The sequence below is a fragment of the Sinocyclocheilus grahami genome, unplaced genomic scaffold, assembly GCF_001515645.1.
Source record: "Sinocyclocheilus grahami isolate Dianchi unplaced genomic scaffold, SAMN03320097.WGS_v1.1 scaffold985.1, whole genome shotgun sequence".
In the NCBI taxonomy this organism is placed as follows: domain Eukaryota; kingdom Metazoa; phylum Chordata; class Actinopteri; order Cypriniformes; family Cyprinidae; genus Sinocyclocheilus; species Sinocyclocheilus grahami.
The window spans coordinates 13,532-37,109 of NW_015506164.1; the positions used below are offsets into that span (position 1 = coordinate 13,532).

Sequence of the window (23,578 nt, forward strand, 5' to 3'; positions counted from 1 at the left end):
ACTTTATCAATATCTTAGCAAAGATAATGCATGTTCTCATAGTTATGCTAGAAAACACAACAAAGCCAGAAAAGTCCAGAAAAGTAACAAGTAGGGTCACAAACAACACCATTTGACATTCTGAAAACAAATAATTATAATTAAAAAAATTAACAAAACTTTGGCAAAGATTGTATGATATCTATAGGTTTTACACACTTCAGTGGGAGAAGCTAATCACACCTGAACACTGCTACAGGTTGTGGGTTGTAAATGGGCCTATGTGTCAGTATTTCCAGAGGTAAACATACAATTTGACGGAATAGCCCTTGAGTTATGGAGAGAAGAGTATGAATGGGGCATGGCTGATCGTTTTGTTGAAACTACTTTCTTTTGCGACATGCCAGAGAACACCCATAACTGAAGGCAAAAATCGTATAGTTAGCATTCATGACACACTTATTCAAAGTGAACCTCAGTGAACAACCCATTTAAAATAAAGTGCAACCACCAAACACTGCCTTGGCAAACACCATTCATAAATCAACCTTGTTTATGATAACATATAGTCTATTCATAAATATCTCCAAGTCATCTATAACATGAAAGTACAAAGTATTATTTTTTTTCAAGCACACAATCAATCAACCTTTACCTCACAAAGAACAATTACAAATACATGTTTGTATAAGATGACCCAACTGTTAAGGCGTAGAATCTCTTGGTGAGATGCTACACATGACTCTTTAACAGTGGTTTAGTCCTTGAATCAGTACTCAACATTTGTAGATTGATACAACTGTACTGCCCTTTGATACAACGAATTGCACATTCTTTAAAAGTAACACCATTAATACTATTAATACTATTCTTGGATTTAGTCAAGTCAGAGGATGACCTTCTCAGTATCAGTTTTAGAATTAAATATGAGGATGGGTTTAATACTGTCTGTCATTTTGAGCAAATTCCACACATGGACTCATGGACTTCCATGTCACTTTGGTCAGACAAAGTCTAGAACACATTCTAAAATTACTAAGAAGCTCATTTGTAGTCTCAAATTACTAAGAAGCTCCATACCATGTTGGTTAGATAAAGTCTAAAACACATTCCATGACACTTTGGTCAGAGCAAGTCTAGAACGCATTCTGAAATTACTAAGAAGCTCATAATGACTCCAGACTACACTCTGAATACCTGAATACTGAAATGTACTTTCCAATGATCCTCATTTAGATGCTGTAATTTCAAATTAAGCAAATTTGTATGCATTGTATGCTAAATGTTCATTGTATGCTGAACCGTAATGATGAATATTTGTATCAATGTATCTTTGTTTAGAAATTCCCTGCAAATTTTTCTTCATCAGTTTCTGTAACAAAGAAAGATTAAAATCCAGGCACTCGCTTTGATTGCATTTAGCACAACATAACATATATTTAAGTAGTTGCACAAACTGCAGCAGCCAAAGTACATATGTACACATATGTACACAAGTTTCCATTTTAGTACAGTACCAGAGGACGTTATTAAACAGACGCAAATTAATGTAAAAAAAAAAAGGCAGCAACTTTTATATGGCTACAAATATTTTACATTTCTCTATGCTTCTGTATAAAGTGACGTTATGGCTTGATTTGACTAAACTCATACAAAATCTGAACTATATGGCCACACACAGCAATTAATTTTGTTCCTTAATGTGATATTCAATTCAGTGAACACATTTGACAGTAAGTTGATGATGGATAAGAGAAATCAAGGTGACTGATTGAAGCTTAAGTGCAGCTTAATAGCAATTGGCCAGTTACTGTGTGTTATCCAGAGAACTGATCTGTGCAGCTGAATCAAAGTTGCTGTAAACAATAATCACCTGTATCCAAACCTGGCCTTGTTCCTTCATGCCTGTTAATGTCCTACAGAGGGCGCTCTCATTGCAGCAGTTCAGTTTTCTTTGTGGGTGTTGTTGACTCTGGCTCTCCACTGTCAGAGACGTTGATAGGACTGTCCCGAGAGAAGACCTCGGTGGATTCTCTCCACATACAGTCAGCAATGGTCTTGAAGGCATTGGTGCTACACCTAGGTCGTACTTTCTGTGAGGCATTGTTAACTATTTGGCGACTGTTTGAGGTGGCGATCTTGATTTTCAGAGCCGCATCCACACGGTCTACGACTGTGTAGGTGCCAATGCTGCCATCCTCAAATCCCACAATGATGTTAAGTGCTCGCTGTGATAGGCACAGATAGGTTGGCGTTTTATAGAGGGAACAGGTCCCGATGCTCTTACCATCTGCCAATCTCATGACAATCAGACTTGAAACCACACCTGCATCATCATCTTCATCGCAATTCTGGAAACAGATGTACACTAAGTAGCGTCCATCTCGTGAGAGCTTTTGCCGCCAGATTATGCCAGCAGCATGTACCAGACGCAGTTTACCACTGTGCAGGTCTAGGACATTAATGTTCTCATCACCTTTCGACACAATGCCCAATTTCCCATTTGGTGATATTTGGAAATCCTCCAGGTTCTTCAAAAAGTTGCTAGGCAGCTGCACCCGCCTACACACCGATTCGTCGGCAACACTCCAGATGAAAACTGTTTCTGTGGAGGTGATGAAGATGACATAATCTGGACTGTCAGGAACTAACTTGAAGTTAACAATTGTGATCCCGTCGTCACATATAAACTTTTTGGATACACTGCCTGACCACAAGCTAACAGCCAACAGCTTATTCTTGTTGGTTCCCACAAGGAATGTGTTTGCTGTGGTAATGAGGGCATGCTGGAGTGTTACTAGAATGTTGCACACCTTGTGACCAGTCGCAAGCCTCCAAACGCGGGAGGCATTCTGCTCGCAAAGGGATACTACAAACTGGTCATTGTGTGTGACGAGAAGCTGTGAGATCTTCTGACCATTGATACGGAATATATTCTCACCTGTGGTTGTATGCCAGATGTACTGACTACTTTTATCATCAGATGTCACCATTAAGTCACCCGATGTTGTCAAGACGCAGTTTTCAACAAGGCCTTCATGCTTGAACACCATCTCAATGAAACCTGTGCTGTAGTTCCACTTATGGATGACCTCTGACCCATCCATGGTGTACACAAAATCCTCTCTGCCAGAGAGCTGCAGACTTTGAATAGGTTTACCAGTTTTATCAATGTTCGACATGGCTGTTATAATGTCAATATCCCACACGGAAAGTACGCCACTGCTGGCTACAGACAGCAGCAAGTTATGGTGTGTTGATTTGATAAATTTTACAATGGCTCCAGATATCTCTATCAAGCTGGCCATGCACTGTCCACTGTCTCTCCTCCACACAAATATGGATGATGTGTTCTCCATGGAAGCTATTATGCTTTGGCTATTCTTGGAGAGAACGGCCGCCACAAACTTTTCACTACGCTTGGCCTTGAACTTCTCTGCCATCTTCCAAATCTTGGTGTCCAGCACCTCAATGCTTCTTGCTTTGCAGATGAGGATGGATCGTTGATCCTCAGAGAGCTCTATGCCCACCACTTCGCTCTCATCTCCTCTGCAGTCATAATCCTCCATCAGCTTGGGATTTGTGATATCTTTGGTGTTCCACACGGAGAGACTGCCCTCATTGTCTATCATCACCATTTGATGGATTGTGTCTAGAATCAGGATGGACTTAACAAATCCACCAGAGAATTCAGAAGTCATTGTAGCAAGCTTGTCCCCACTACCAAGGTGGAATATGGTGGTTGTGTTGAGATACTGTCCGCAGAAAGCATACATTCCATCTGGGGAACACTGGACACAGGTTACCTCATACCAGCAATGGAACTGATACAACGGCCAACCATAGAGCAAATCAATCACATTGACGTCTTTGCTTGCTTCCAGCCAAGCTAAGGCATGGTGGCTGGACAAGTTGAATCCATTGATGAACGCTACCCCACCAGTGATGCCACAGTGCTTGGACCCTTTCACCTCCACCTCTGACAACAAGCAGGATTTGTGGTTGTCGTAAATGAGCAGTGTGTTTTTTGTGGTGGCCACTACCAGATACTTCTCATCTGTGGTTAGCCTGATGCCAAGAACAACCGACTTCGCTGTGTCTATCTGTCTTATCAACTGTCTACTCTCAACATCCCATGTGCTGACGGATCCATCTTCGAGGGCCACAATGACTATGTTTGGAGCTAATGTAGGTAGAATCTCGACTATTTGCATGTAGCTAGAACAGAGTGGTAATCTCTCTGGACTGTAGGTGACATCCATGGAAGAGTGCAGTGGCACAATGGAGCAGTATTTAGGACCATCCTTGTCACATTCAAGAATGAGGTGTCTGAGCTTGGGAAGAGATGTGACAACTGGAAGGAGCCTTTGCTGTAGTTCAGCAGACAGAGATGCAGGATTCTTTGTTACTTTAAGCTTTATACTGCGGAGCGTAGTTGCAAGAAACTTTAGCTCCTTTTCTTGAGTGTAGCTGTAAGCTAGGTCAATGTCTGACAGGGCCTTGTCAAACTGCCCTATCTTTATCATAGTGTAGAGCCAGCTAAAGTTCATGATGACACCATACATGAGATCATCTGTCCGGCCACTCCTTGTCAGGTGGTATGTGAGCTCCATCATCTTTCGATGGTTGACAAAGAAGATGTCCGGCTCTAGCAAGTTACACTGGAACACCCAGGGTTGTTCGGGTGTCTGTCTGTCATAAGAGTGCTTGTCAGCAGAAGCTTTGTCATGGCCATGAAGGCTCTGCTGGTGATGAGGGTTTTGATGGTGTGAGATATTCAGTGAAGCGAAGTGATTATTGTCGCAATGGAATATCTTCTTTCTACCACCTGCCCATGCTCCAAGGAAGTACTCAGCCAAAAGGCTATGCATTTGATGTACATCTTCTTCATTACTAAGGTATAGCTTCTGTGCTATAAGATGCAGGTGGCGATTTGCCCAAACCATTAGTGTTACATTATGTACTTGACGCTCCACTAAATAACCTTCTAGTTCTTCTTTTAGCCTGGCTATGAAATCATAAGAAATACGCAATGGGCTTTTAAGATTAGAGCTCACCATGATGTCCCCAAGGACACTGTTGTCCAAAGATAAGATATCCTCAAGCTCCAGCTCTGTCAGGCCTGCCCGTGCCATTGTGATGTAGCCCAGTGCCCGAAAGACAAAGCGTGAGCCAAGCTTGTTTTCAGTAGAGTAGAAAAGCTGCTCAATGCTTTCGTGCACTGTAGAACACAATGATTTGTCATCCACATCTTTGTGCGACCGCCAGTGAACTACCTCTCGGTAGATGAGGTTGACAAACATGGGGAGTGTACATTTTGCCATTGCCTCATTCACATATATCTGTTGGCCTGAGGTCACCTTCCTTTTGACACCTAGAAGCTGCTGTTTAAGCGTCTGACTGCAAGCTTTGCGATCTCTTTGCATCAGTTCAACATAGGCATCCTCATCATGTATCAGGCAACGTAATTTCTGGAGTATCCCATACTTGTTGGGTAGGGTGGACACTACAATTCGGACTGTACGTGGCAGGTGGACAGGCAGCCACCACAGCTTTCGGGCCTCGTCAACATCTGCCAACTGCTCCAAGGCATCCAGAATGATGACAAGAGGTCGGTGGAATGATGACTCCCCAAGCAAATTCACTAGCAATTCCCTCATCTCCTGGATCTTGTTAGGTAAGAAGTGGATCAGGCACCGATAGTTGATGGCAATCTGCTCACAGATACTCTGTAGCAGGGTGCGGAGGTCAGTAGAGAAGTCTGTGGAGCCGATGAATCTGACAATGACCACCGGGTCTGTTTCTGGTCCCATCTCTTTCTGTAGCCATGAATAAGCCTAAACAAATGAAAATGAAACAGAAGTTTAGAAATACAGCATTTACGTATAGTTTATTGAATGTTTTCCAGTATGTTAATTCATATTTTTTATTTATATACAGTTAGGAAAAGCTCAAGATGTTATTTTGTGCAAAAGTGGTAATTTTGTAATCAGATTTTAGAAGCTTGGCCATTTGCAAATAGATATAGTACATATAAAATACAACTACTGTATACATTATTATTTAACGTTTAACAGGATATTGTGTCCTATTGTTATAAAAACAAACATGGTTAAAAATCCAGAAACTGACCTAGAGCAACGTTATTTTAAGTATGATTCTAGCACACAAAACTTGAGTAAATCCAGTCCATCCATTATTTAGTAGATCTACTTACTGTACTCTAACTTTGACAACTCAGAGTATGAGGAAGGAAAACTAAGACGAATGACTGTATCGCAAATAATCAAATGTACTCAACAGCAATAGAGTCAGCACTGGATTTCTTGCGCTGAGGATGTTCTAAATCAATTTGAAACGTTCCCTCATCCTTTGCACGATACTTTCTTGGATGTGGTTAAAGGGTGCCCCCAGCAGTGATTCAGGGAAACATGAAATTGTATTTCTCTCTGTCTGGAGTGGCTGATAATTAATGATAAAATGCTTTTCCAAAGTCACCATCTGCAAGAGGATTGTGTATCTGTGAGTTTGCATGATTAGCCAAGGGGTATGTGTCCAGATTGCTACTTGAATGCATCACTGTGCTCATATTTGCTGCATGATTCTTAGTACCGTACTGCACTGACAAGGGCAGTATAAAAACATGCCAGCTGTACCAAACATGAGGTCAGGCTAAGAGACTAATTTGCATGACACAGAAACACACCCTAGATTATAAAAAGTGCATGCAATGTGTGGGCATGCAAATTGCATTTCATATATAAATATTTTAGAGTATCTGTCTCTGTGTAGTGTGTATGTTACATAGAAGGATAGTGAGTGAGAGAGAGAGAGAAAGAGAGAGCATAAGCAAGGACGAGGGAGTTAGTCAAGGTCCCCAGGCTCATCATCTGTGAACTAACATTAGAGGCTGAGGTCTGTGACGGGTTGCCATGGGTGATGGGAAATGTCAACACTACCCTTCCTCCCTTTGTTCCTCACCCCCAAACTTGATCAACACTGTCAATTCTGACCATCAACACATAACACAGGCACACCACTGATCTCCCTAAGCCCTAAGTATTGGCTGAAGCTGACAGATACGAGTAATTATATCTAATTATTATTATCAATTAAATCAGCATTTTTTTAAGCTTGTTGAATGCAATGTATTTGGACTACTGTGTGCCTACAGATTCATGGGAATGCACACATTTTGTTATGGCAGACACATTCATGTAACAGCAGCACAAAATACCTTAATGTTAACTGAATCTCATGCCATGACATCAGATATTAAGTCAGAGGAAGCAAAGAACAGCTTTAGGCTAAATACCGGCATCCCGCAGCATTAATCTAACATGTGCCGGCATCCAGATGGCCTTAAAAAGCAGGTCAGTATGTTCACACATGCTTTCTCTCTCACCCACACACACACATACGTGCATATTATACATGCTCTTCACCTGTTTTGCCACTTCAGCAAGTAACAATGTCTTTCCAGTGCAGGGTCCTCCATACACCACTAGGGGGGTTATTCGACCACCTTTGGAGGGGTACAGGTACTCCTGGACTATGTCCAAGGCTTCACTCTTGTACACATAAAAAGATGAAAAAGTCTTGCACAACGACAGATGCTGTATGATTTCATCATACAGTGGATCTGTCTCTGTGTCAAAGTTCTGTTGGACCGTGGCCTGGATGATATCCACCATGTCTTCATAAAACTGTTTACACAGACCTTCGACGTAGTGGCTCTCTACTTCCTGTGAGTAGCCAAGTTTCATGTCACAGTGAGTGACCGACGAGTAGACTCGAAGATTGGATGCTGCCACCACCATTGGAATGAACTCATCTCTGACTTTCAGAAGACGCTCATAGGCTTCTTGGTTTCTCATGACATGGTCGGTGCTCATCACGATGTCCATGTAGCGTGCCATCTCAGGGAGTTTAGCGAAACGGTCAAAGTTGGATATCTTCCGGATGTAACATACACATTTCTTGAGGAAAGCTGGGGTTTGCTTGCCCAGTGCGAAATCCAGTTCATCCTCTAATGCTGAAAGACAGGAGAAAAACCAGAAAGAGCATAATAATTACCCAGTTCTGCATGACAGAATGTTTCTTTTAATTCATGGTTTTCATCCCTGCCACTATTTACTCCCAAAACACTTCAGTGGCACTTTCAGAAAACATGCTTAATTTGATGTCATGAGGTGAGCGCTTCCCCCGCGTTTGCCAGTCTTTAGCAAATGATTAGATCCATCTCTCTGAGCTGCCTTGACGAAGAAAAAAGTGATATGATCTTTTAATCCAGCCTCGCCTGGTTTTATCAAAGACCTCCAAAGGCATCATTCCAGTGAACGCCTGCCAACCTCGTCAGCTTAGTATCGCATACTTGCAGCTTGCTTTGTAAACGAGAGGAGAGGGGCATGCAAAGACGGCAAGTAAATGGCTGCAGATCCCCCAGGAAAGCGTTACCTCAGTTAAATCTCACATGTACTTTCCTCACTCTGGTTTTAGTAATCAAAATAGAAACCACATTAAAAAAACAAATAGAGTACCTGCTTAAAGAAATTAAAATAAATTATATATACCCTATATACACAACCATTCAGTAGTTTTTTTTGTTTGTTTTGACAAAAAAAAAAAACTTTCATTCAGCATTCAATCGATCAAAAGACATTCATATTGTATAAATATTATAAATAGTAAATGTTGTTTTATTCATAAAAAAGTATTCAAATGTATTTTCCACAAAAATATTAAGCAGCATAACTGTTTTCAATATTGATAGTATTGATCAGACTTGTTTCTTGAGCACCAAATTAGCAGACTCAAATTAGATTGAGTTAGACTCAAGTAATGTCTACTGAAAATTTAGCTTTGTCATCACCGGAATTAAAGAACTGTTTAATATATAATAAAGTATAATTATAACATTTATTTTATTTTATTGTAATCATAAAATGACAAAATATGCAAAAAGCTAAATATTGTAAAATGCCTACTACAGCAATTGAGTATAGTTCAATACTGAAGCCAATATCATTATTTTCATACATTCACACAAGAAGTTTTGGAAAATACTTTCAATATGAAAATATAGTACTACCATTCAAATTTATTTATTCAAAATAAGTATGTATTACACTTAATGTAACAAATTTAATACATACTATATCAAACTACCTCATACTCGATCTTTTGTCATTGCATGTGATGTCTAATGTTACCAAATAAACTGATCAGCAGTCAGCAGGCAATCTGATCTCCGACCAACATTACTGTCTTTTATTTTGAACTGCATATTTATTTATTTTGTAAAATGTGATTCCAGTGATACTTTTTTAATAAAGATCCACAAGATGCCACATCCGTCAGACATCAGAGTGCACATGCAGATCAGGGAACTCACTGATGCTCTGAAGTCAGACAGAAAACCTCAATTTTAATGAAAGGAACCTCTGCGACTGAGAATAAATTGTTCATTACATAAAAAAAAGAAATGCCTCACTTAGGGGATCCTCTTGAATGCAGTTGTTTCATATCTACTGCATGTCGAGATGAAGACTTAACTGTATCAGTGATTGAATTATAAGCCCATGCACTCAGAATGACATTAAAGAGCAAGCAGTAAATCTGTTCTTTCTCTAATGTGGGGTATGGTGATGAGACCTAACTGTGTCACTGAATATTGGATTAACCTGGATGAATTAAGTTAGCCTGATTAGATCTCCTCTTATGATGGCTAATGCGGGCGGATTTTAATTTAGTCACAATGACTTTCAAGAGCGGAATAAAAATAACATTTACATTCATTATGAGCTTTGAATATGATCTCACTTTGAAACCACAAAGCTATAAACTATGGCTCTGTAGCATGATTCAGCCTTTTTAAATTATGCATGCAATTTTACAGACAAACATCCTAAATGTTAAGCATCAAACACCATTGAAACGTTTAAAGTGAAACGGTGCCTTTTAAGACCGTCAGATTTCCTTCATGTGCCTAGCTGGAAATTGCTTCACACATTGCTCACAAAAGATGCTGGAGAGCCGCTGTCCTGCAGAGTTTAGTTCCATCCCATATGTGTATAAAGGCAGTGTGTAAACTACTTTAAACTCATACTAACTATAGCATGTTGTAAATGTCTGCAATAGAATCATATACAGTAAATAAGCAAAAAAATAGCAAGGACTTTAGGTCCCCTTCTGTTATTTATTGTTGTCATGTGACGACAATGCCCAATCAGAGCAGCGTAACAGAATCACGGTCCTAATGTAGAGACACTGACATATCTTAGGTGGCAAATTTTATTTGTATTTTTTTTGTAAATTTTTTAAAAATGGGTTAATTATGACAATGGCCCGTTCAAAATTGTCTAGGTTGACAGTAGTGTTAATTTTGTCAGCTATTTTCATTTTAGTCTTAGTCTTGGGCTAAAATGTCCTTGTTCGTTTTTATCATATTTAGTCAACCTTATCTTATTTAGTTTTAGTCAAGTTTTAGTCGACTAAAAGTCTCAACATTTTAGTCTAGTTTTAGTCGAAGAAAACCTGAAGTATTTTAGTCTAGTTTTAGTCAATGAAAACTTGACATTTTAGCAATAAGATTATTATTAATTAACCATACAGCAGTGTTAATTTTGGCAGCCATTTTTAATTTAGTCTTAGTCTTACTCAAATGTATATTTTAGTTATCATATTTAGACAAACTTGTCCTGTTTTTGTTTATTCAATGAAATGTATGAGCATTTTAGTCAGGTTTTTTAGTCAATGAAATATTTTCATTATTTCATTAATCACATTTTCGTCATTCTGTATAATGGTTAAAGGGGTCATATGATGCTGCTAAAAATAACATTATTTTGTGTATTTGGTGTAATGAAATGTTTATGCGGTTTAAGGTTAAAAAAACACATTATTTTCCACATACTGTACATTATTATTTCTCCTCTATGCCCCACCTTTCTGAAACGTGTCGATTTTTACAAAGCTCATCGGTCTGAAAAGTGAGGTGTGCTCTGATTGGCCAGCTATCCAGTGCGTTGTGATTGGCCGAATACCTCAAGCGTGTGACGGAAATGTTACGCCTCTTACCATACTGTGATGGCGTGCCCCGGCCGGAGCACCGAGACAAAAACATTAAAACCCATTATAAAGCAGGCATTTGTTGCATCCAGTGAGGACATAATTATGGATTATAATGACTTATACTGTCTTTTTACACGTTGTATCGCGCCACGTAAACATAAAACCATGTCTGCATTTGTGATCGGAGAAATTACAAACAACAAGCGCTGCTCTACACTGCTCAAAACTCGCGTTTGAATTGTCAGTGGCAAATTCTTTGAAAATAAAAAACTTACTTACAGTGAGTCAGAACAGCCGGCATTGTACTCTACTCTACCAGGATCAGGAAACAGTCCTCCATAAAATGCGCTGCACACATCTGAATATTTGGGTTGAAGTGTTCTGGAACAGTGTTGTAAACACAACTTAACCACTGATTTCTAGTCGTGTCCTCTTTTGGAAGGCCAAACAAAGTAGTTTCGCTTTCACAACGTCACACACCGTGGCCTTGAGTGAGTGGAGGCCGGAGGCCTAGAGTGAGCTGCGGCCTAGAGTGAGCAGAGGCAGGCGGGCTTGAGAACGGCGCGACCGGCGGATTTAATGAAGGAGCGTCCAGAGGGCTTGCGGCAACCACATGTGACGACCCCGGGCTGGACTCTGCTTCGTCCACGGTGAAAGCCAAATCCTGTAGCGGGATGTCAAAAGGAGTCCAATTTACTAGAGTTCACCCAACAATACAAATGACTCTGTCTGCTTGAACAGAGAAAGTGAAAGCAGACACCACACTGTGTTACTGAAGTAATTTTTTAGGAAGTGTTTGTCATGAACCCAGTCACCTACCAGAGAGAAAGAAGACAGAAACACATAGAGAGAGAGGAAGGAAGAGAGAGAGAGAGAGAGAGAGAGAGAGAGAGAGAGAGAGAGATCAGTGGGTGTTTCTGCTGAGTGCAGGTAGAAACTCAGTCCCTGCTGCTTTTCTCATTTTAGTCCAACAGAGACCCTCAGCTTCACAGACGCTCCTTCAATTTGCAGCCACTCTGCATTACAACCTGATTTATACAACACTATATGATCTGTGTGTGTGTATGGGTGACAGAAAGCGAAACAGAATTTGTGTGTGTGTGTGTGTGTGTAAGAAAGGAAGAGAGAGCCTCATTAGGGTTTAATGAAAGACAAACAGAATTTATGAAGCTAATAAACTCTATATGCAGTGAACAGTGTTCTCTCACGGGCCTGCCATTTCTACAGTGCTCCATATAAAACAGCAACATCACCGGTCAGCCACTGACATTTACAGGTTGTTCCTGTGTGTGCAGGACAGGTCAGGTCTGCTGGAAGCTCAACGTAATTCTGGATGCCCTCTCATGTGCCTCAAAAGCAGTGGTGTGTACTGTATTTCTGAAATGAAGTGTTAACATCTCCTGTTTGGGTTTGGGTGTTCTTATTATTCTAATTTGAATTCATGTTCCAGTTGTATTTGCTGTTTACACAGTTTCTGGGTTAATGGAACACCTTACACTTGGGAAAATCGACAAACAAACAATACTAAACATTAGTCATTTTTTGCATCTGTATGCCTGCTCACCCTAAATTGGAATTTAGCCTGTCCTACCTCAAAGATTTTGATTGTATTCAATAATTAAAATCATAATTTGTTCAATTGATATTCAAATGAAAAATGTTAAATTTCTTTCAATTGTGACAATCCAAAAATATAACTTGACATACTTTACCATTCAAAAGTTTGGGGTCTGTAATATTTTTTTTAAAGAAATTTTATTTAGAAAGTATGCATTAAATTGCTCAAAAGAGACAGTGAAGACATTTCTTATGAAAGAGTAATGAAAAAATGTATCACGCATTTCACAAAATATGTTAAGCAGCACAACCGTTTTAAACTCTTGATAAAGAAATGTTTCTTGAGCACCATGTTTCTTGAGTATTAGAATGATTTCTGAATGATCATGTTGCAAATGTATTATCGTATATAATAATAATAATTATATAGTATGATACTACAAGATGATTATATACACTGTAAAATGTGGTAACCAGCATTTTTGTACTTTTGTACTGTGTACTTTGGAATTAGCTATACTTTTAATTATAAAGAAGGGTTTTCATTGTTTCTAAAAATGAAAAGGTATCCCAATTTCTTCAAATATATTCTCTCCTTCCTGCTCTACTTACAGAGTTCTGGTAGTTCTTCAGTATCTCAGCTTTTGGTTTTAGGTAGTAGGCAGGCGGGACCGAGTTCTCATCCCGACAATACCACTCCTCCAAGATCCGTGTGTCTAGTCCCGCCTCCACCGCCGCATCCAAAATCATCTCAAACTCAGCCGACTCCACCTCCCCTGGGACCCGCATGCTACCGTACTTCTCTCCAATGAGTCCCTGGGAAAGAGGGAGAAACTATATTTACACCTTAATCTTATCACAACGTATCATAAAAAACATAAATAAATAAAGAGGGAGAGAAAAGGGCTGTTACACAGTGCATAACACTGGCTTATTGTCAAAATCTGGACTAAGGCCACTTTTAACTCTGGGTAAATCAATGGTTCACACTTGTAATTTTGAAGGTTAGCACTGCTTTTAACCCTGGCTTATGAAAAACTATAAGCCTTTGCGGTTCCCATCACAAGTGGTATTCAGGTTTGCATTTTATGAGGTTGATAACACTAAGTGGACATTGCAAACTGACCTCATAAATATGCAAATAAGAACATTAACCAAGAGTTTACAAGTTAACAGTAAGAAATATTGAAAACTGGGATGAATTATTAAGCCAGGAAAAAGTATGAACAGTGTGAAACCAGGGTTAATAATTTCAAATGTGATATATCAAAATGATTAATTAATACTTATTAGCAGGGTTTATACAAAGAAAAGACTGAGTCCGAAAGCTACTGAAAAGAAAACAGTTCACATGCTATTTAACACTGCAAGTTTGTAATGAATTCACAAACAGTACAGCCTGTTAGCTTAGAAAGCCAATTCGCTAAATCGTTTGCCAGTGTCAATGTGTCCACAAGCCATAACTGCAGGTGGCAGAGCATTCAAATTGTGCTGGATAAGCCTATAGACTACTGATCTGGCCCTTCTTCAAAAACATATACATTAGAGACTTGCGGGAGATGAGACAGGGGTTGTGGGATATCACAGCCTCTGATTAAAGAGGAGTAGCAGAATCTAAAGAGAAATCACCTTCGCTCATATCTCTTCTGAAATTGTTGGTTTCCTACAGGAAAAATGTGACAGCGGTGCTGCGAGATGATTTATGTGATGGCTAATTCAGTATTTTTGAATGGCTACTGGGCTGAACTTTTAATGCTTTGCTTACACGACCTTTACATCACTGCACATCTTGATCTCTAAGTCTATCTGTCTCGCTCTTCCTCTGTCATTTTAGCTTGTACGTTCTCTCTTATTTTGTCCTTCAAATTATATCCGACTCCGTCCTACACAGAGAAAGGTACATTATTCCTGTGAGCTCTATAGCTCCAGTGTTTAGTGAGCAGTACTGAGGAGTATTAGGACTATGAAACTCTGCCAACTAGATTAATAATGAGGGTGATGAGCCAAACCCCAACTCTCTCTCACCTTCTGCCTCTTCATACGTCTCTAATAAGCAAAGGTGATATGATTAAAAAATACTCATAAGTGAGTGAATGTGCCAAAACATCAGTGTTGGATGTTACAATGTTATTACGACATTATTACTACATTTAACCCTTTTTATTAAAAAATGGAGGAATTCTTTCACATTGATTTTTTTTCATAAACTACAGCAAAACATTTAGCAATATCCATGAAAATTTTATTTGAGTAATTGAATTACATATAATCGTATTGTTATATGAAATTTAGAAGAACATAAAACCTGAAAATTACTATAATTAACTGCACTGAAATCAGTTGATTTAATTAAGGAACGATCCACCCAAAAATGAAAATTCTTTATTACTCATATATTTTTAAACAAAATAAATATACTAACAAAAAAAGAGGTGTCCTTCATGTATGTAGTGCATAAACCCCAGAAGAACCCATAACCCCAAACCAATACAACCTTAGCAGGCAATCTATCAATATTAAAAACAGCTTTGTAAAGCCATTGCTGATTTCATCTGATAGATGTGTGTGTGCAAATATGTAATCACCTGAGCACCAGAATGAAACCCTGAAAAGAAATACAGCTTGGTATCATCCAGCTCAGACATACACAATGTTCAGCCTCCAGCAATACTAAACATGTCAGAAAATCATTTGGTTCCAATTTCAGGTTTCTCAATTTCATGAAATCTCATCACATTGGATGTGGAAGATGAGCTACACTTTTCAATTCACCTAGTGTAAATCTTTTTGACCTGTAATACATGTATGTTTTTTTATTTTGGACATCCATTTTTTTGTGAGGATCTTCCTCCACCAATCTTTAATTTGGGGGTTTTAACCAGTTGTGAAAATAGCAGCCTACAAAATATAAAAAAAGAACATAGGTTGAAGGATTGATGGTGATAATTTCTTATGACGCTCAAATACACAAAACCAAAGGAGGTTCCAGTTGATGCCTCAGAGAGTGGATAACAGGAATAGAGAGACAATGTGAAACTGGTCAAAAGAATGTAAGGGTGTCAGTGTGGAGATACGTCCCTTTGGCAATTGAGACACACACACTCACACAAACATGTGAGACGTAGATCTGTCTTATGCTTTATCACGCGGGGCTCAGAGAAACCTCTGCTGCCACGAAATCTGCTGCAGCTGAGGATACGCACTATTATCAGCACCTCTGGGTGTGAAGAACAACAAGGTGTGTAAGAGAGACAGAGAGAGCGAGTCTGTAAAATATACCCTATTACCATCTGTGTTGCTATACTGTTCCTCTGAGATGGTTTGCTTGGTCTACTTAGAGATAAGCCAGTGTTTTTCCTTAAGCATGGACAAAACAAGAGTATATATATATATATATATATATACACACTGTATTCAGAGCCCCTAAACATTCAGTCCCAGTGAAACTGAGCACTCTGGACCGTGTGCTGTGAGACAAAGTCCCTTAAAACTGTGTCACACTTTGATGACACATGAATGGGTACTAGAATAAACAGACACTTTGAAGTTGCATTAGGAGTGGGTATCATAGCGCTTTCTTTTTCTCATCAACTCCTGTTGTTCTGCGGCTCTGTTACTGTCCTGTCTTTATGCCTGTTTCTTCCCTTCGGGTTCTTTCTGCCCTCTCTCTCTCTGTCTGCGACAGTGAGTTTCAGCTGCTGTCTCCTCTTGCAAGAGCTTTGATGCCTGTCTTACTGTTACTCTTCTAGGAAACCATAACCTCAGAGCATTGTGGGAATTGGAGAGTGTGTTGAGTGTTGTTCAAGATTAACTCGTCTTTAAGGAATGCCAAGTTCATTGTTTAGGAATATTTTCGTTTTTGAGACTTGGGGCTCTAAATGCAATTGTACAATGAAAAGAAGCACAACAAAATAGACATGGGAGGTCAATGTAAGTAAATTCTCCAACATTTATCATATATTTGATGTACACTATCTTTCAAAAGTTTGCTAAGATCTCTCTGCTCTTCTCACACTGCACCATGTAGTTGCTGTTGTGTGCACACTACACAACTGATCAGCAGTGGTGGAAAGAGTACTGAAAAAATATATTCAAGTAAAAGTACAATCACATTCCAAAAAATATAGTGCGAGTAGAGTAAAAAGTACTTGTACAAATAACTACTTGAGTAAGAGTAAAAGAGTAGCTTATTTGAAAGTACTCATGAGTAGTGAGTAGTGAGTACTAAGCCGTGGATTCTACCCCCTTATACTACACTGCAATTAAAAAATTTGAAAACATTGTACATACTGTAATTCACATTATCTTTTGTTGTTTGTCAGAAAGAATGAAGAATATCTATCATCCAGCAGTTTTAATTTTGACTGCCAACTCTTTAAAATACATCAAAACAACACTGAAAAACTATAAAATTATGAAAAGATGAAATAATTATTCTCGGTACACTCATGACCATTTAAATCATAATGTTTGAAAAAACAGACTTAAAATCTGGCGTAAGGCTGCTGAGCCAGACCATGCTATCGTTGCACATAAAATATTAATGTTTAGAACAGTGCAAATAATACAAAACCATTAGAAACTCATACAGGACTTCAGCATCACACACCATGACATGGGTTAAAAAGAGAGATTAAAAAGAGCCAATTTCTCTCAAAAACGGTGCCAGTTTTGTCATTTTGTGATAAAGAAATGAGAATCATAAATATTATATTTTATGTTACAATTTAAACATAAATGCACATTGTTCTAGACGGGGGCATCATTCCCTACCTTTTATACAGCTTTATTTACTCAAATTGTTATGCTGATAATACTATTTGTAAGGAAAAAATTTATTAAATTGAGAAGTATTTCCGAGAAACTTTTTCAAAGAAACACACACACACACACAAACGAATGTCTCTTTGCGGGGCCACGGCGGTCTCGGTGAATAAGCTGCTCTATCAGCAGAATCCACAACTGAATGGAACAAAAAGTGTTGGAATTGAAAATTGTTTTTGCGCGAGTGCACTTGCCAAATGAAGGCGGATTGTATCAAATGGATTAAACAAAAAACTTTGTTTATTAACTGCAGTTTTGTTACATCACGCACTGACATAGATGCAGTATAATAATTAGAGCTGGAACTTCGCAAATCGAGAAATGATTCTGCATCGATTCTGAGATTTTCCGAGGGCATCGCGATTCTCTCTTGAATCGATTCTGAGTTTAGTTTTTAACAGCAGATGGCACTGCATGCAAATATTCTGCTTGCTTCCAGTTCCTTACACACACACCATTTGAACCTAAAATAATAATTCATAAAGTTCGAAAAGGTTGAAGTGAATTACAAGGATGTTACATTAATGAATTACATTAATCTCGCATCATAAAAGCATAAAAGCCGATGTGCAATTACATTTAACCACTTACATTACTCAGCCGAACGCAAAAGCGCTCTTCATTGTGAGCATTTGAGTGTGCGGTTAAAAACTAGTCTAGATTGCCATCTGCTGTTAAAAACTAAGCTCAGAATCGATTCGAGAGAGAATCACGATGCATTCCGAAAATCTCAGAATCGATCCACGAATAGCGATGCATCGATTTATTGTCCCAGCCCTAATGATAATGCCACGTATCATCAATAAGGTGCATACTGAATCTGGGCCTCCAATTTCAGTACATTAAGCCATGGCAAGCTGTTTTTCCACATTTCCAAGTGTTTTAGATTGTCCCCAGCACACTTTTTCACAGCACGCATCACATGCTCAAACTCATCAGAAGTCAACGTGCTGCTGACTTCTCCAAGTGACTGCTGCAGGACACAAGGGTGAGACGCAGATCGTGTGTCTCTCTATATACTGAAGTAAATGGGAGTGGGAATTTACCGCATTATGACCGTGACACTTACGGGAGTTATTAGCATTGTATGCAATACCCACAACCTCACACCAAATTTCAGGCCCTGTAGATATAGGCTAGCATATACAAATCATACAGTAAGCAGAAATCCGAAATTTACCTTAACATATTAGAGAAAGGTGCTGATAACTCTCCATTACTCCAGACTTTATTGTCACATGATCCTTCAGAAATATGCTGCTTTGTTGCCCAAGAAACATTTTGTATTATTATCAATGTTGAAAACAGTTGTGCTGCTTAATATTTTTGAGGGAACTGTGATATTTATTTTTCAAGATTATTTGATAAATACAAAGTTCAAAAAGAGAAAAAAAACTGTTTATTTGAAACAGAAATCGTCTGCAATTTTATAAAATGTCTTTATTGTATCTTGATAAATTAAATTCATCCTTGCTGAATAAAAAAAAACTTACAGACCACAAACGTTGAACAGTAGTGTATATATTTGTAATAATGAGGCTAAAAAAGCTAACAAACTCAAACTCAGTGGTTCTTAATCCTGGTCCTGGGGACTCCCCGCTCTGCACAGTTTGCATGTCCCCTTTATTTAATCATCAGCTCATTAGGAGAGAGCTCCATGAACTGAACTGAGTGTGTCCGATAAGGGAGACATACAAAATGTGCAGAGCAGTTGGTCCCCAGTACCAGAATTAAGGACCACTGATATAGATGATATAGACTGTGCTTTAAAATCAAATTTTTGTTTAAATGCTACCAGTTTCAGCAGCCCTAAATACTGTGCTCATATTAATCTGATAGTTTCTCTCTCTCTCTCTCTCTTACATTTCTACCCATCTCTGCCTGTTACACTTAGATTAAACAATTCCAATTTGCCTGGAGACCTTCTCTGGAGACACCAGCACATGCAACCCAGAACTGTCAGCCGCAAATTCCCTCACACTCTCTCGCGCTCTGATCAAAGCCTCATTTTTGACTCTCAAATAGACCCAAATACATGCAATGACACAACACAACATCACTGAACTTCATGGAGGAAATCCCACATACAGATCAAATGCTCACAGAGTTCCAAGTGTGTCAGGGTACTTGTACTTGTTCTCCAAACCATGAGGTCCAAAGAGATTGGTCTTTGAACTGAAGTCTGTTTTTAGGCTGTCCAAAGGGGTTTAAGGGAGAATACTTTTTTCTATTCTCTACAAATTGACCTCCACTCTTTTTCTTATGAGATAATGAAGTGTTCTTTGGGAAAAGCCAGCACAGTTTCTAGGAAACTTCTCACTAACTACTGAGAGTGCACAAGTCAGAAAGACTTACCCATATATCTCTTTGGCAAAGGAGATGAGTTTAACTAATTTTAACTAGACCACTGAGAAAAGTGGCCTGGATCTTTCCCGGTCTACTTAAAAGTGAAGTGTGTCATTTTTCAGGGTAACACACTTTCTCCTATTCCATAATAATAGGTAGCACTTACAGCTGTAAGAAGCAATTTGTAGGTTGATTTTGGCAAAAGCTGAAAACACTGTGGGCCTTGTAGAACTTTCAAAAGAGATAAATTGACATGACATATAATCAACTGACATTACACTCTAAAAAATGCTGGGTTGTTTCAACCCAACTTTGGGTCAAATATGGACTAACCCAACCGTTGGGTTAAATTTTGACATTAAATTTTTAACCCAAAAGTTGGGTTGAAATAACCCAGCATTTTTTAGTGTGTAGAACTGACTTTGTCTCCAAATTAGAAACTCGAAAACACAACAATTCTTTAGGTCTGTATGAATTAAATGTTTGAAAGAAATTTATACAGCCAAGCCTTTTACATTGTTAGGATGATTTCTGTTTCCAATAAATGTTGTTCTCTTAAAATAATCCATTTCCACAAAAAATATTAAGCAGCACAACTGTTATCAACATTGATGATAAGTGTTTCTTGAGCACCAAATGAGCATGAATGATCTGAATGGCTGCTATCTCATTACAGGAATAAATTATGATTTAAAATACATTAAAAATAAAACAGTTATTTATAATTGTAATAATATTTCACAAAATATTTTTTTTACTCTATTTTGATCAAATTAATGCAGCCTTGATGAACATAAGAGACTTAAAAATCTTAAACTTTTAATCGGTAGTGTATAACTAATCTCTTGACAAAACACATTTTTAAAAATATATGAAATTAAATGCCTGCAACAGGCATAGCAAACAGAGGTAACAAACAGAACATGTCCAGCCAATGTCAAACAGGGGAAATCTTTTTTAAAACAGTTATTGTATTATTACATGCATCATCTTTGATAAGTAGCAGGACCAAGAGCTCATATGAACACTATTTTTAACAAGAAAAAAAGCCTACACTTTTCATTTTACATGGCAAAAAGGAGTGCTTTGAACACCACATCACAACCTAGCAGCTAATGCTAATGCAGGAAAGAGAAAGGCTAATAGGGTGAAAGTAGTCTCTGCCCTACATGGATGGAGGTCAGACACTTCTTATCATTTACTAAGAGAGAAAGAGAATGAGAGAGTGAGGGAGTGAGAAAGAGATGAGAGGGTGAGAGGATCAGGAGTGAAAGATTAAGTGAAAGAGTAGACACAAATCAGAGTGAAAGAAGAGGTGAAATGGACACTAGAGCACTGAATGTAGAGGTTAAAGTGGAAGACAGATGGCGGAGTGAAGTGGAAGAGAGAAATGGAGATAGAAACCTCTTGAAGGATGAGCTTGAGAGAGAAGAGATGGTTGAGAATACAATTAAAGACTGGTTCAAGGGCAAAAGAGAGTCAGAACTTAAATGAAAAAGTTCAGTTTGGGGAATAAAGCAGACTGAAAGAAATCCAAAGAATGTGAGCAAACTAGATACAAAATTTGATGGTTTTTGCCACTCATAAAACTCACTGCCACAATGCCAGTTGCTTAGGCAGTCTACTAAGGCTTTCAGTTTTTAGCTTGTTCTGTATGAATGCTAAGGTATTCTAGATGGTTGCTAGAGGAAAAAAGTTTGAAAATTAATCCAAGCAATTGAAATTCAATTAAAAAAAGTTTGAGTGTTAGTTTACTGGTTGAGTTCTGTCTTTGTATGGCAGAATTGTAAAACTGATGCTTGCCTCAGGCCCTAAAACCATATGGAGGTAGTCAAAAAGGCATGTGATCATATTACATATGCACTATACACAGTAGCCATCCTGAATATACCCCCAAAAACAGTTAAACTCTGCCTATTTGCCACCTACTCACCTAAAAAACCAGGGGCCTCATTTATAAAACTTTACGTAGAATTCATCCTAAAAGTGTATGTACGCACGAAAGCTAGATTCTGCGTACGCACAAAAGTTTTCAGATTTATAAAACCATGCGTCCGCCAGAACCTGTGCAAAATCCCTTTATAAATCCCAGTCAGGGGACGATTGTGCGTACGTCCATCTCCACCCCGTCTCCTCCCCGAAATCACCATATATGCAGCTTACAACGCCTTGTTTTACTATGCATAACCTTATCTGCATATAATTTCCATGCATATTCCCATCCACGTGACACCATATTTAACACCGTCAAAGATAAAATACATTAAGGAAAAATGAGATACAGACTATAAATGCCATTTGTGCCATACATTAATTTTTATTTCTAAAAATCATCCAATATCCTTGTTATGTTTTAGAATAAATATAGATAAAGATAAAAACAAAAATAAAAACTGTTTAAAATAGTTATCAGATAAATATGATCAGATAAATATTTTAGAAATAGAGTTGATCTCATTCTTTAACACTGGCCAAATAGTAGCCTATTTCAATTGTTTTGAACAATTAAAATCAAACTAAATTTATGCAGTTTTGCTGATAAGGTGAATATCTTTCTATTTTGAGTGGAAACAGATAGGCCTATTTATTGCAGTGTAAAATTTTCTGACTCGGCACCTCACTAACAAAGTATTTTAAAAAGGAAACATATAAATCTTACCGTTTTCTTCAAGTTGTAGCCTTCAAATAAAGCGGTACTTTTCATAATTTTGTAGAGATGACTTCACACGACATCAACACCTCTGTGTAGCTGTAGTTAACAGTAAGATATTATCATTGGACCTATCCAAACTGGATAATGGACCGTTCAACCACTGAATCCAGCAGTGTCCTCCATAATATCGAAGTAAGTGCACATCATTGATCATTGTTCTCACTAAAAAATATTTTCTCATAACATGAGATCTGCACTTCAGTTTAAAGATGAATTATTGTGCACCTATATTACTCCTCGTTGTCAATAAAAGCGGAAAAGTGATCAAGCGCATTTACTACAAATATGTCTAAATTCATATAATTTTGGTTTAAGTTCTGCATAATGACTATGTAATTTCAGTCCTTATCTCCATATGAGAGTGGAATATTTAATGTAAATGTATATATCGACATGAAAACAGAGCTTAAAATCATTGTTTTCACTTCATTCATTTTTTCACTCAAGGAAAAATAGTTTGTACGCATGGGTCAGAGTTTGCGTGCAGGTGCGCACATTTTCCCGTCAAGTTTGTTTTTATAAATCCCACCTTTTGCGCAGGAAGTGGCGTACGCCTCTTTCAGGGCTGTTTTTGTGCGTACGCAATGGTTAAAAATGAGGCCCCAGATCTTTATGGGATGTGTTATGAGAAAGCGAAACACACACAGTCCTGTTCACACCAACACGAATGTTGGCCACAAAAATTCTGTTACATGAGAAAAAACTAAAAACTTAAGATGCAAATTCACTCTCAGACAGTAGGTGTAAGCAAGTCAAACACTATTTGCATGTTTTCAAACAGACATTCACGTTTTTGTGTTCACTGTGGTGTAATATATGAAAAAAAACCAGCTAAATAAAAAAGTACAGTGACGAGAGACGGTTCTGAATTGTTCATCTGCTATTCACTGTCGCTTAGCAAAATACTCTGTTTGTAAGGACCACCAAGTCGTTTTTATATAAAAGCAGTAGAGGCTCTGGGCACACGACCAAAAGCACAGTATTATTGGTTTGACAGTTTTCTTCACAATGCGATGAAAAAGAAATTAGAACAACACTCTGAAAATTTGACCTTTTCCCACACCACTTGCCTGATTGGGAGGGGTG

At 38.3% G+C, this 23,578-nt stretch overlaps 1 protein-coding gene across 1 annotated transcript in view; it reads right to left on the bottom strand.

Annotated features, from left to right (window-relative positions):
* Positions 1 to 1,645: 1,645 nt before the first annotated feature.
* Positions 1,646 to 23,578, bottom strand: part of LOC107565166 (NACHT and WD repeat domain-containing protein 2-like) — a 61,724-nt gene continuing 39,791 nt past the window's right edge. The window contains exons 5-8 of the mRNA XM_016250383.1: positions 13,222 to 13,425; positions 9,374 to 9,380; positions 7,425 to 8,014; positions 1,646 to 5,816 (exon numbers count right to left, since the gene is read on the bottom strand). Coding sequence (XP_016105869.1) covers positions 1,911 to 5,816; positions 7,425 to 8,014; positions 9,374 to 9,380; positions 13,222 to 13,425 — 4,707 coding nt within the window. The 3' untranslated portion in view covers positions 1,646 to 1,910. The remainder of the gene's footprint in view (positions 5,817 to 7,424; positions 8,015 to 9,373; positions 9,381 to 13,221; positions 13,426 to 23,578) is intronic.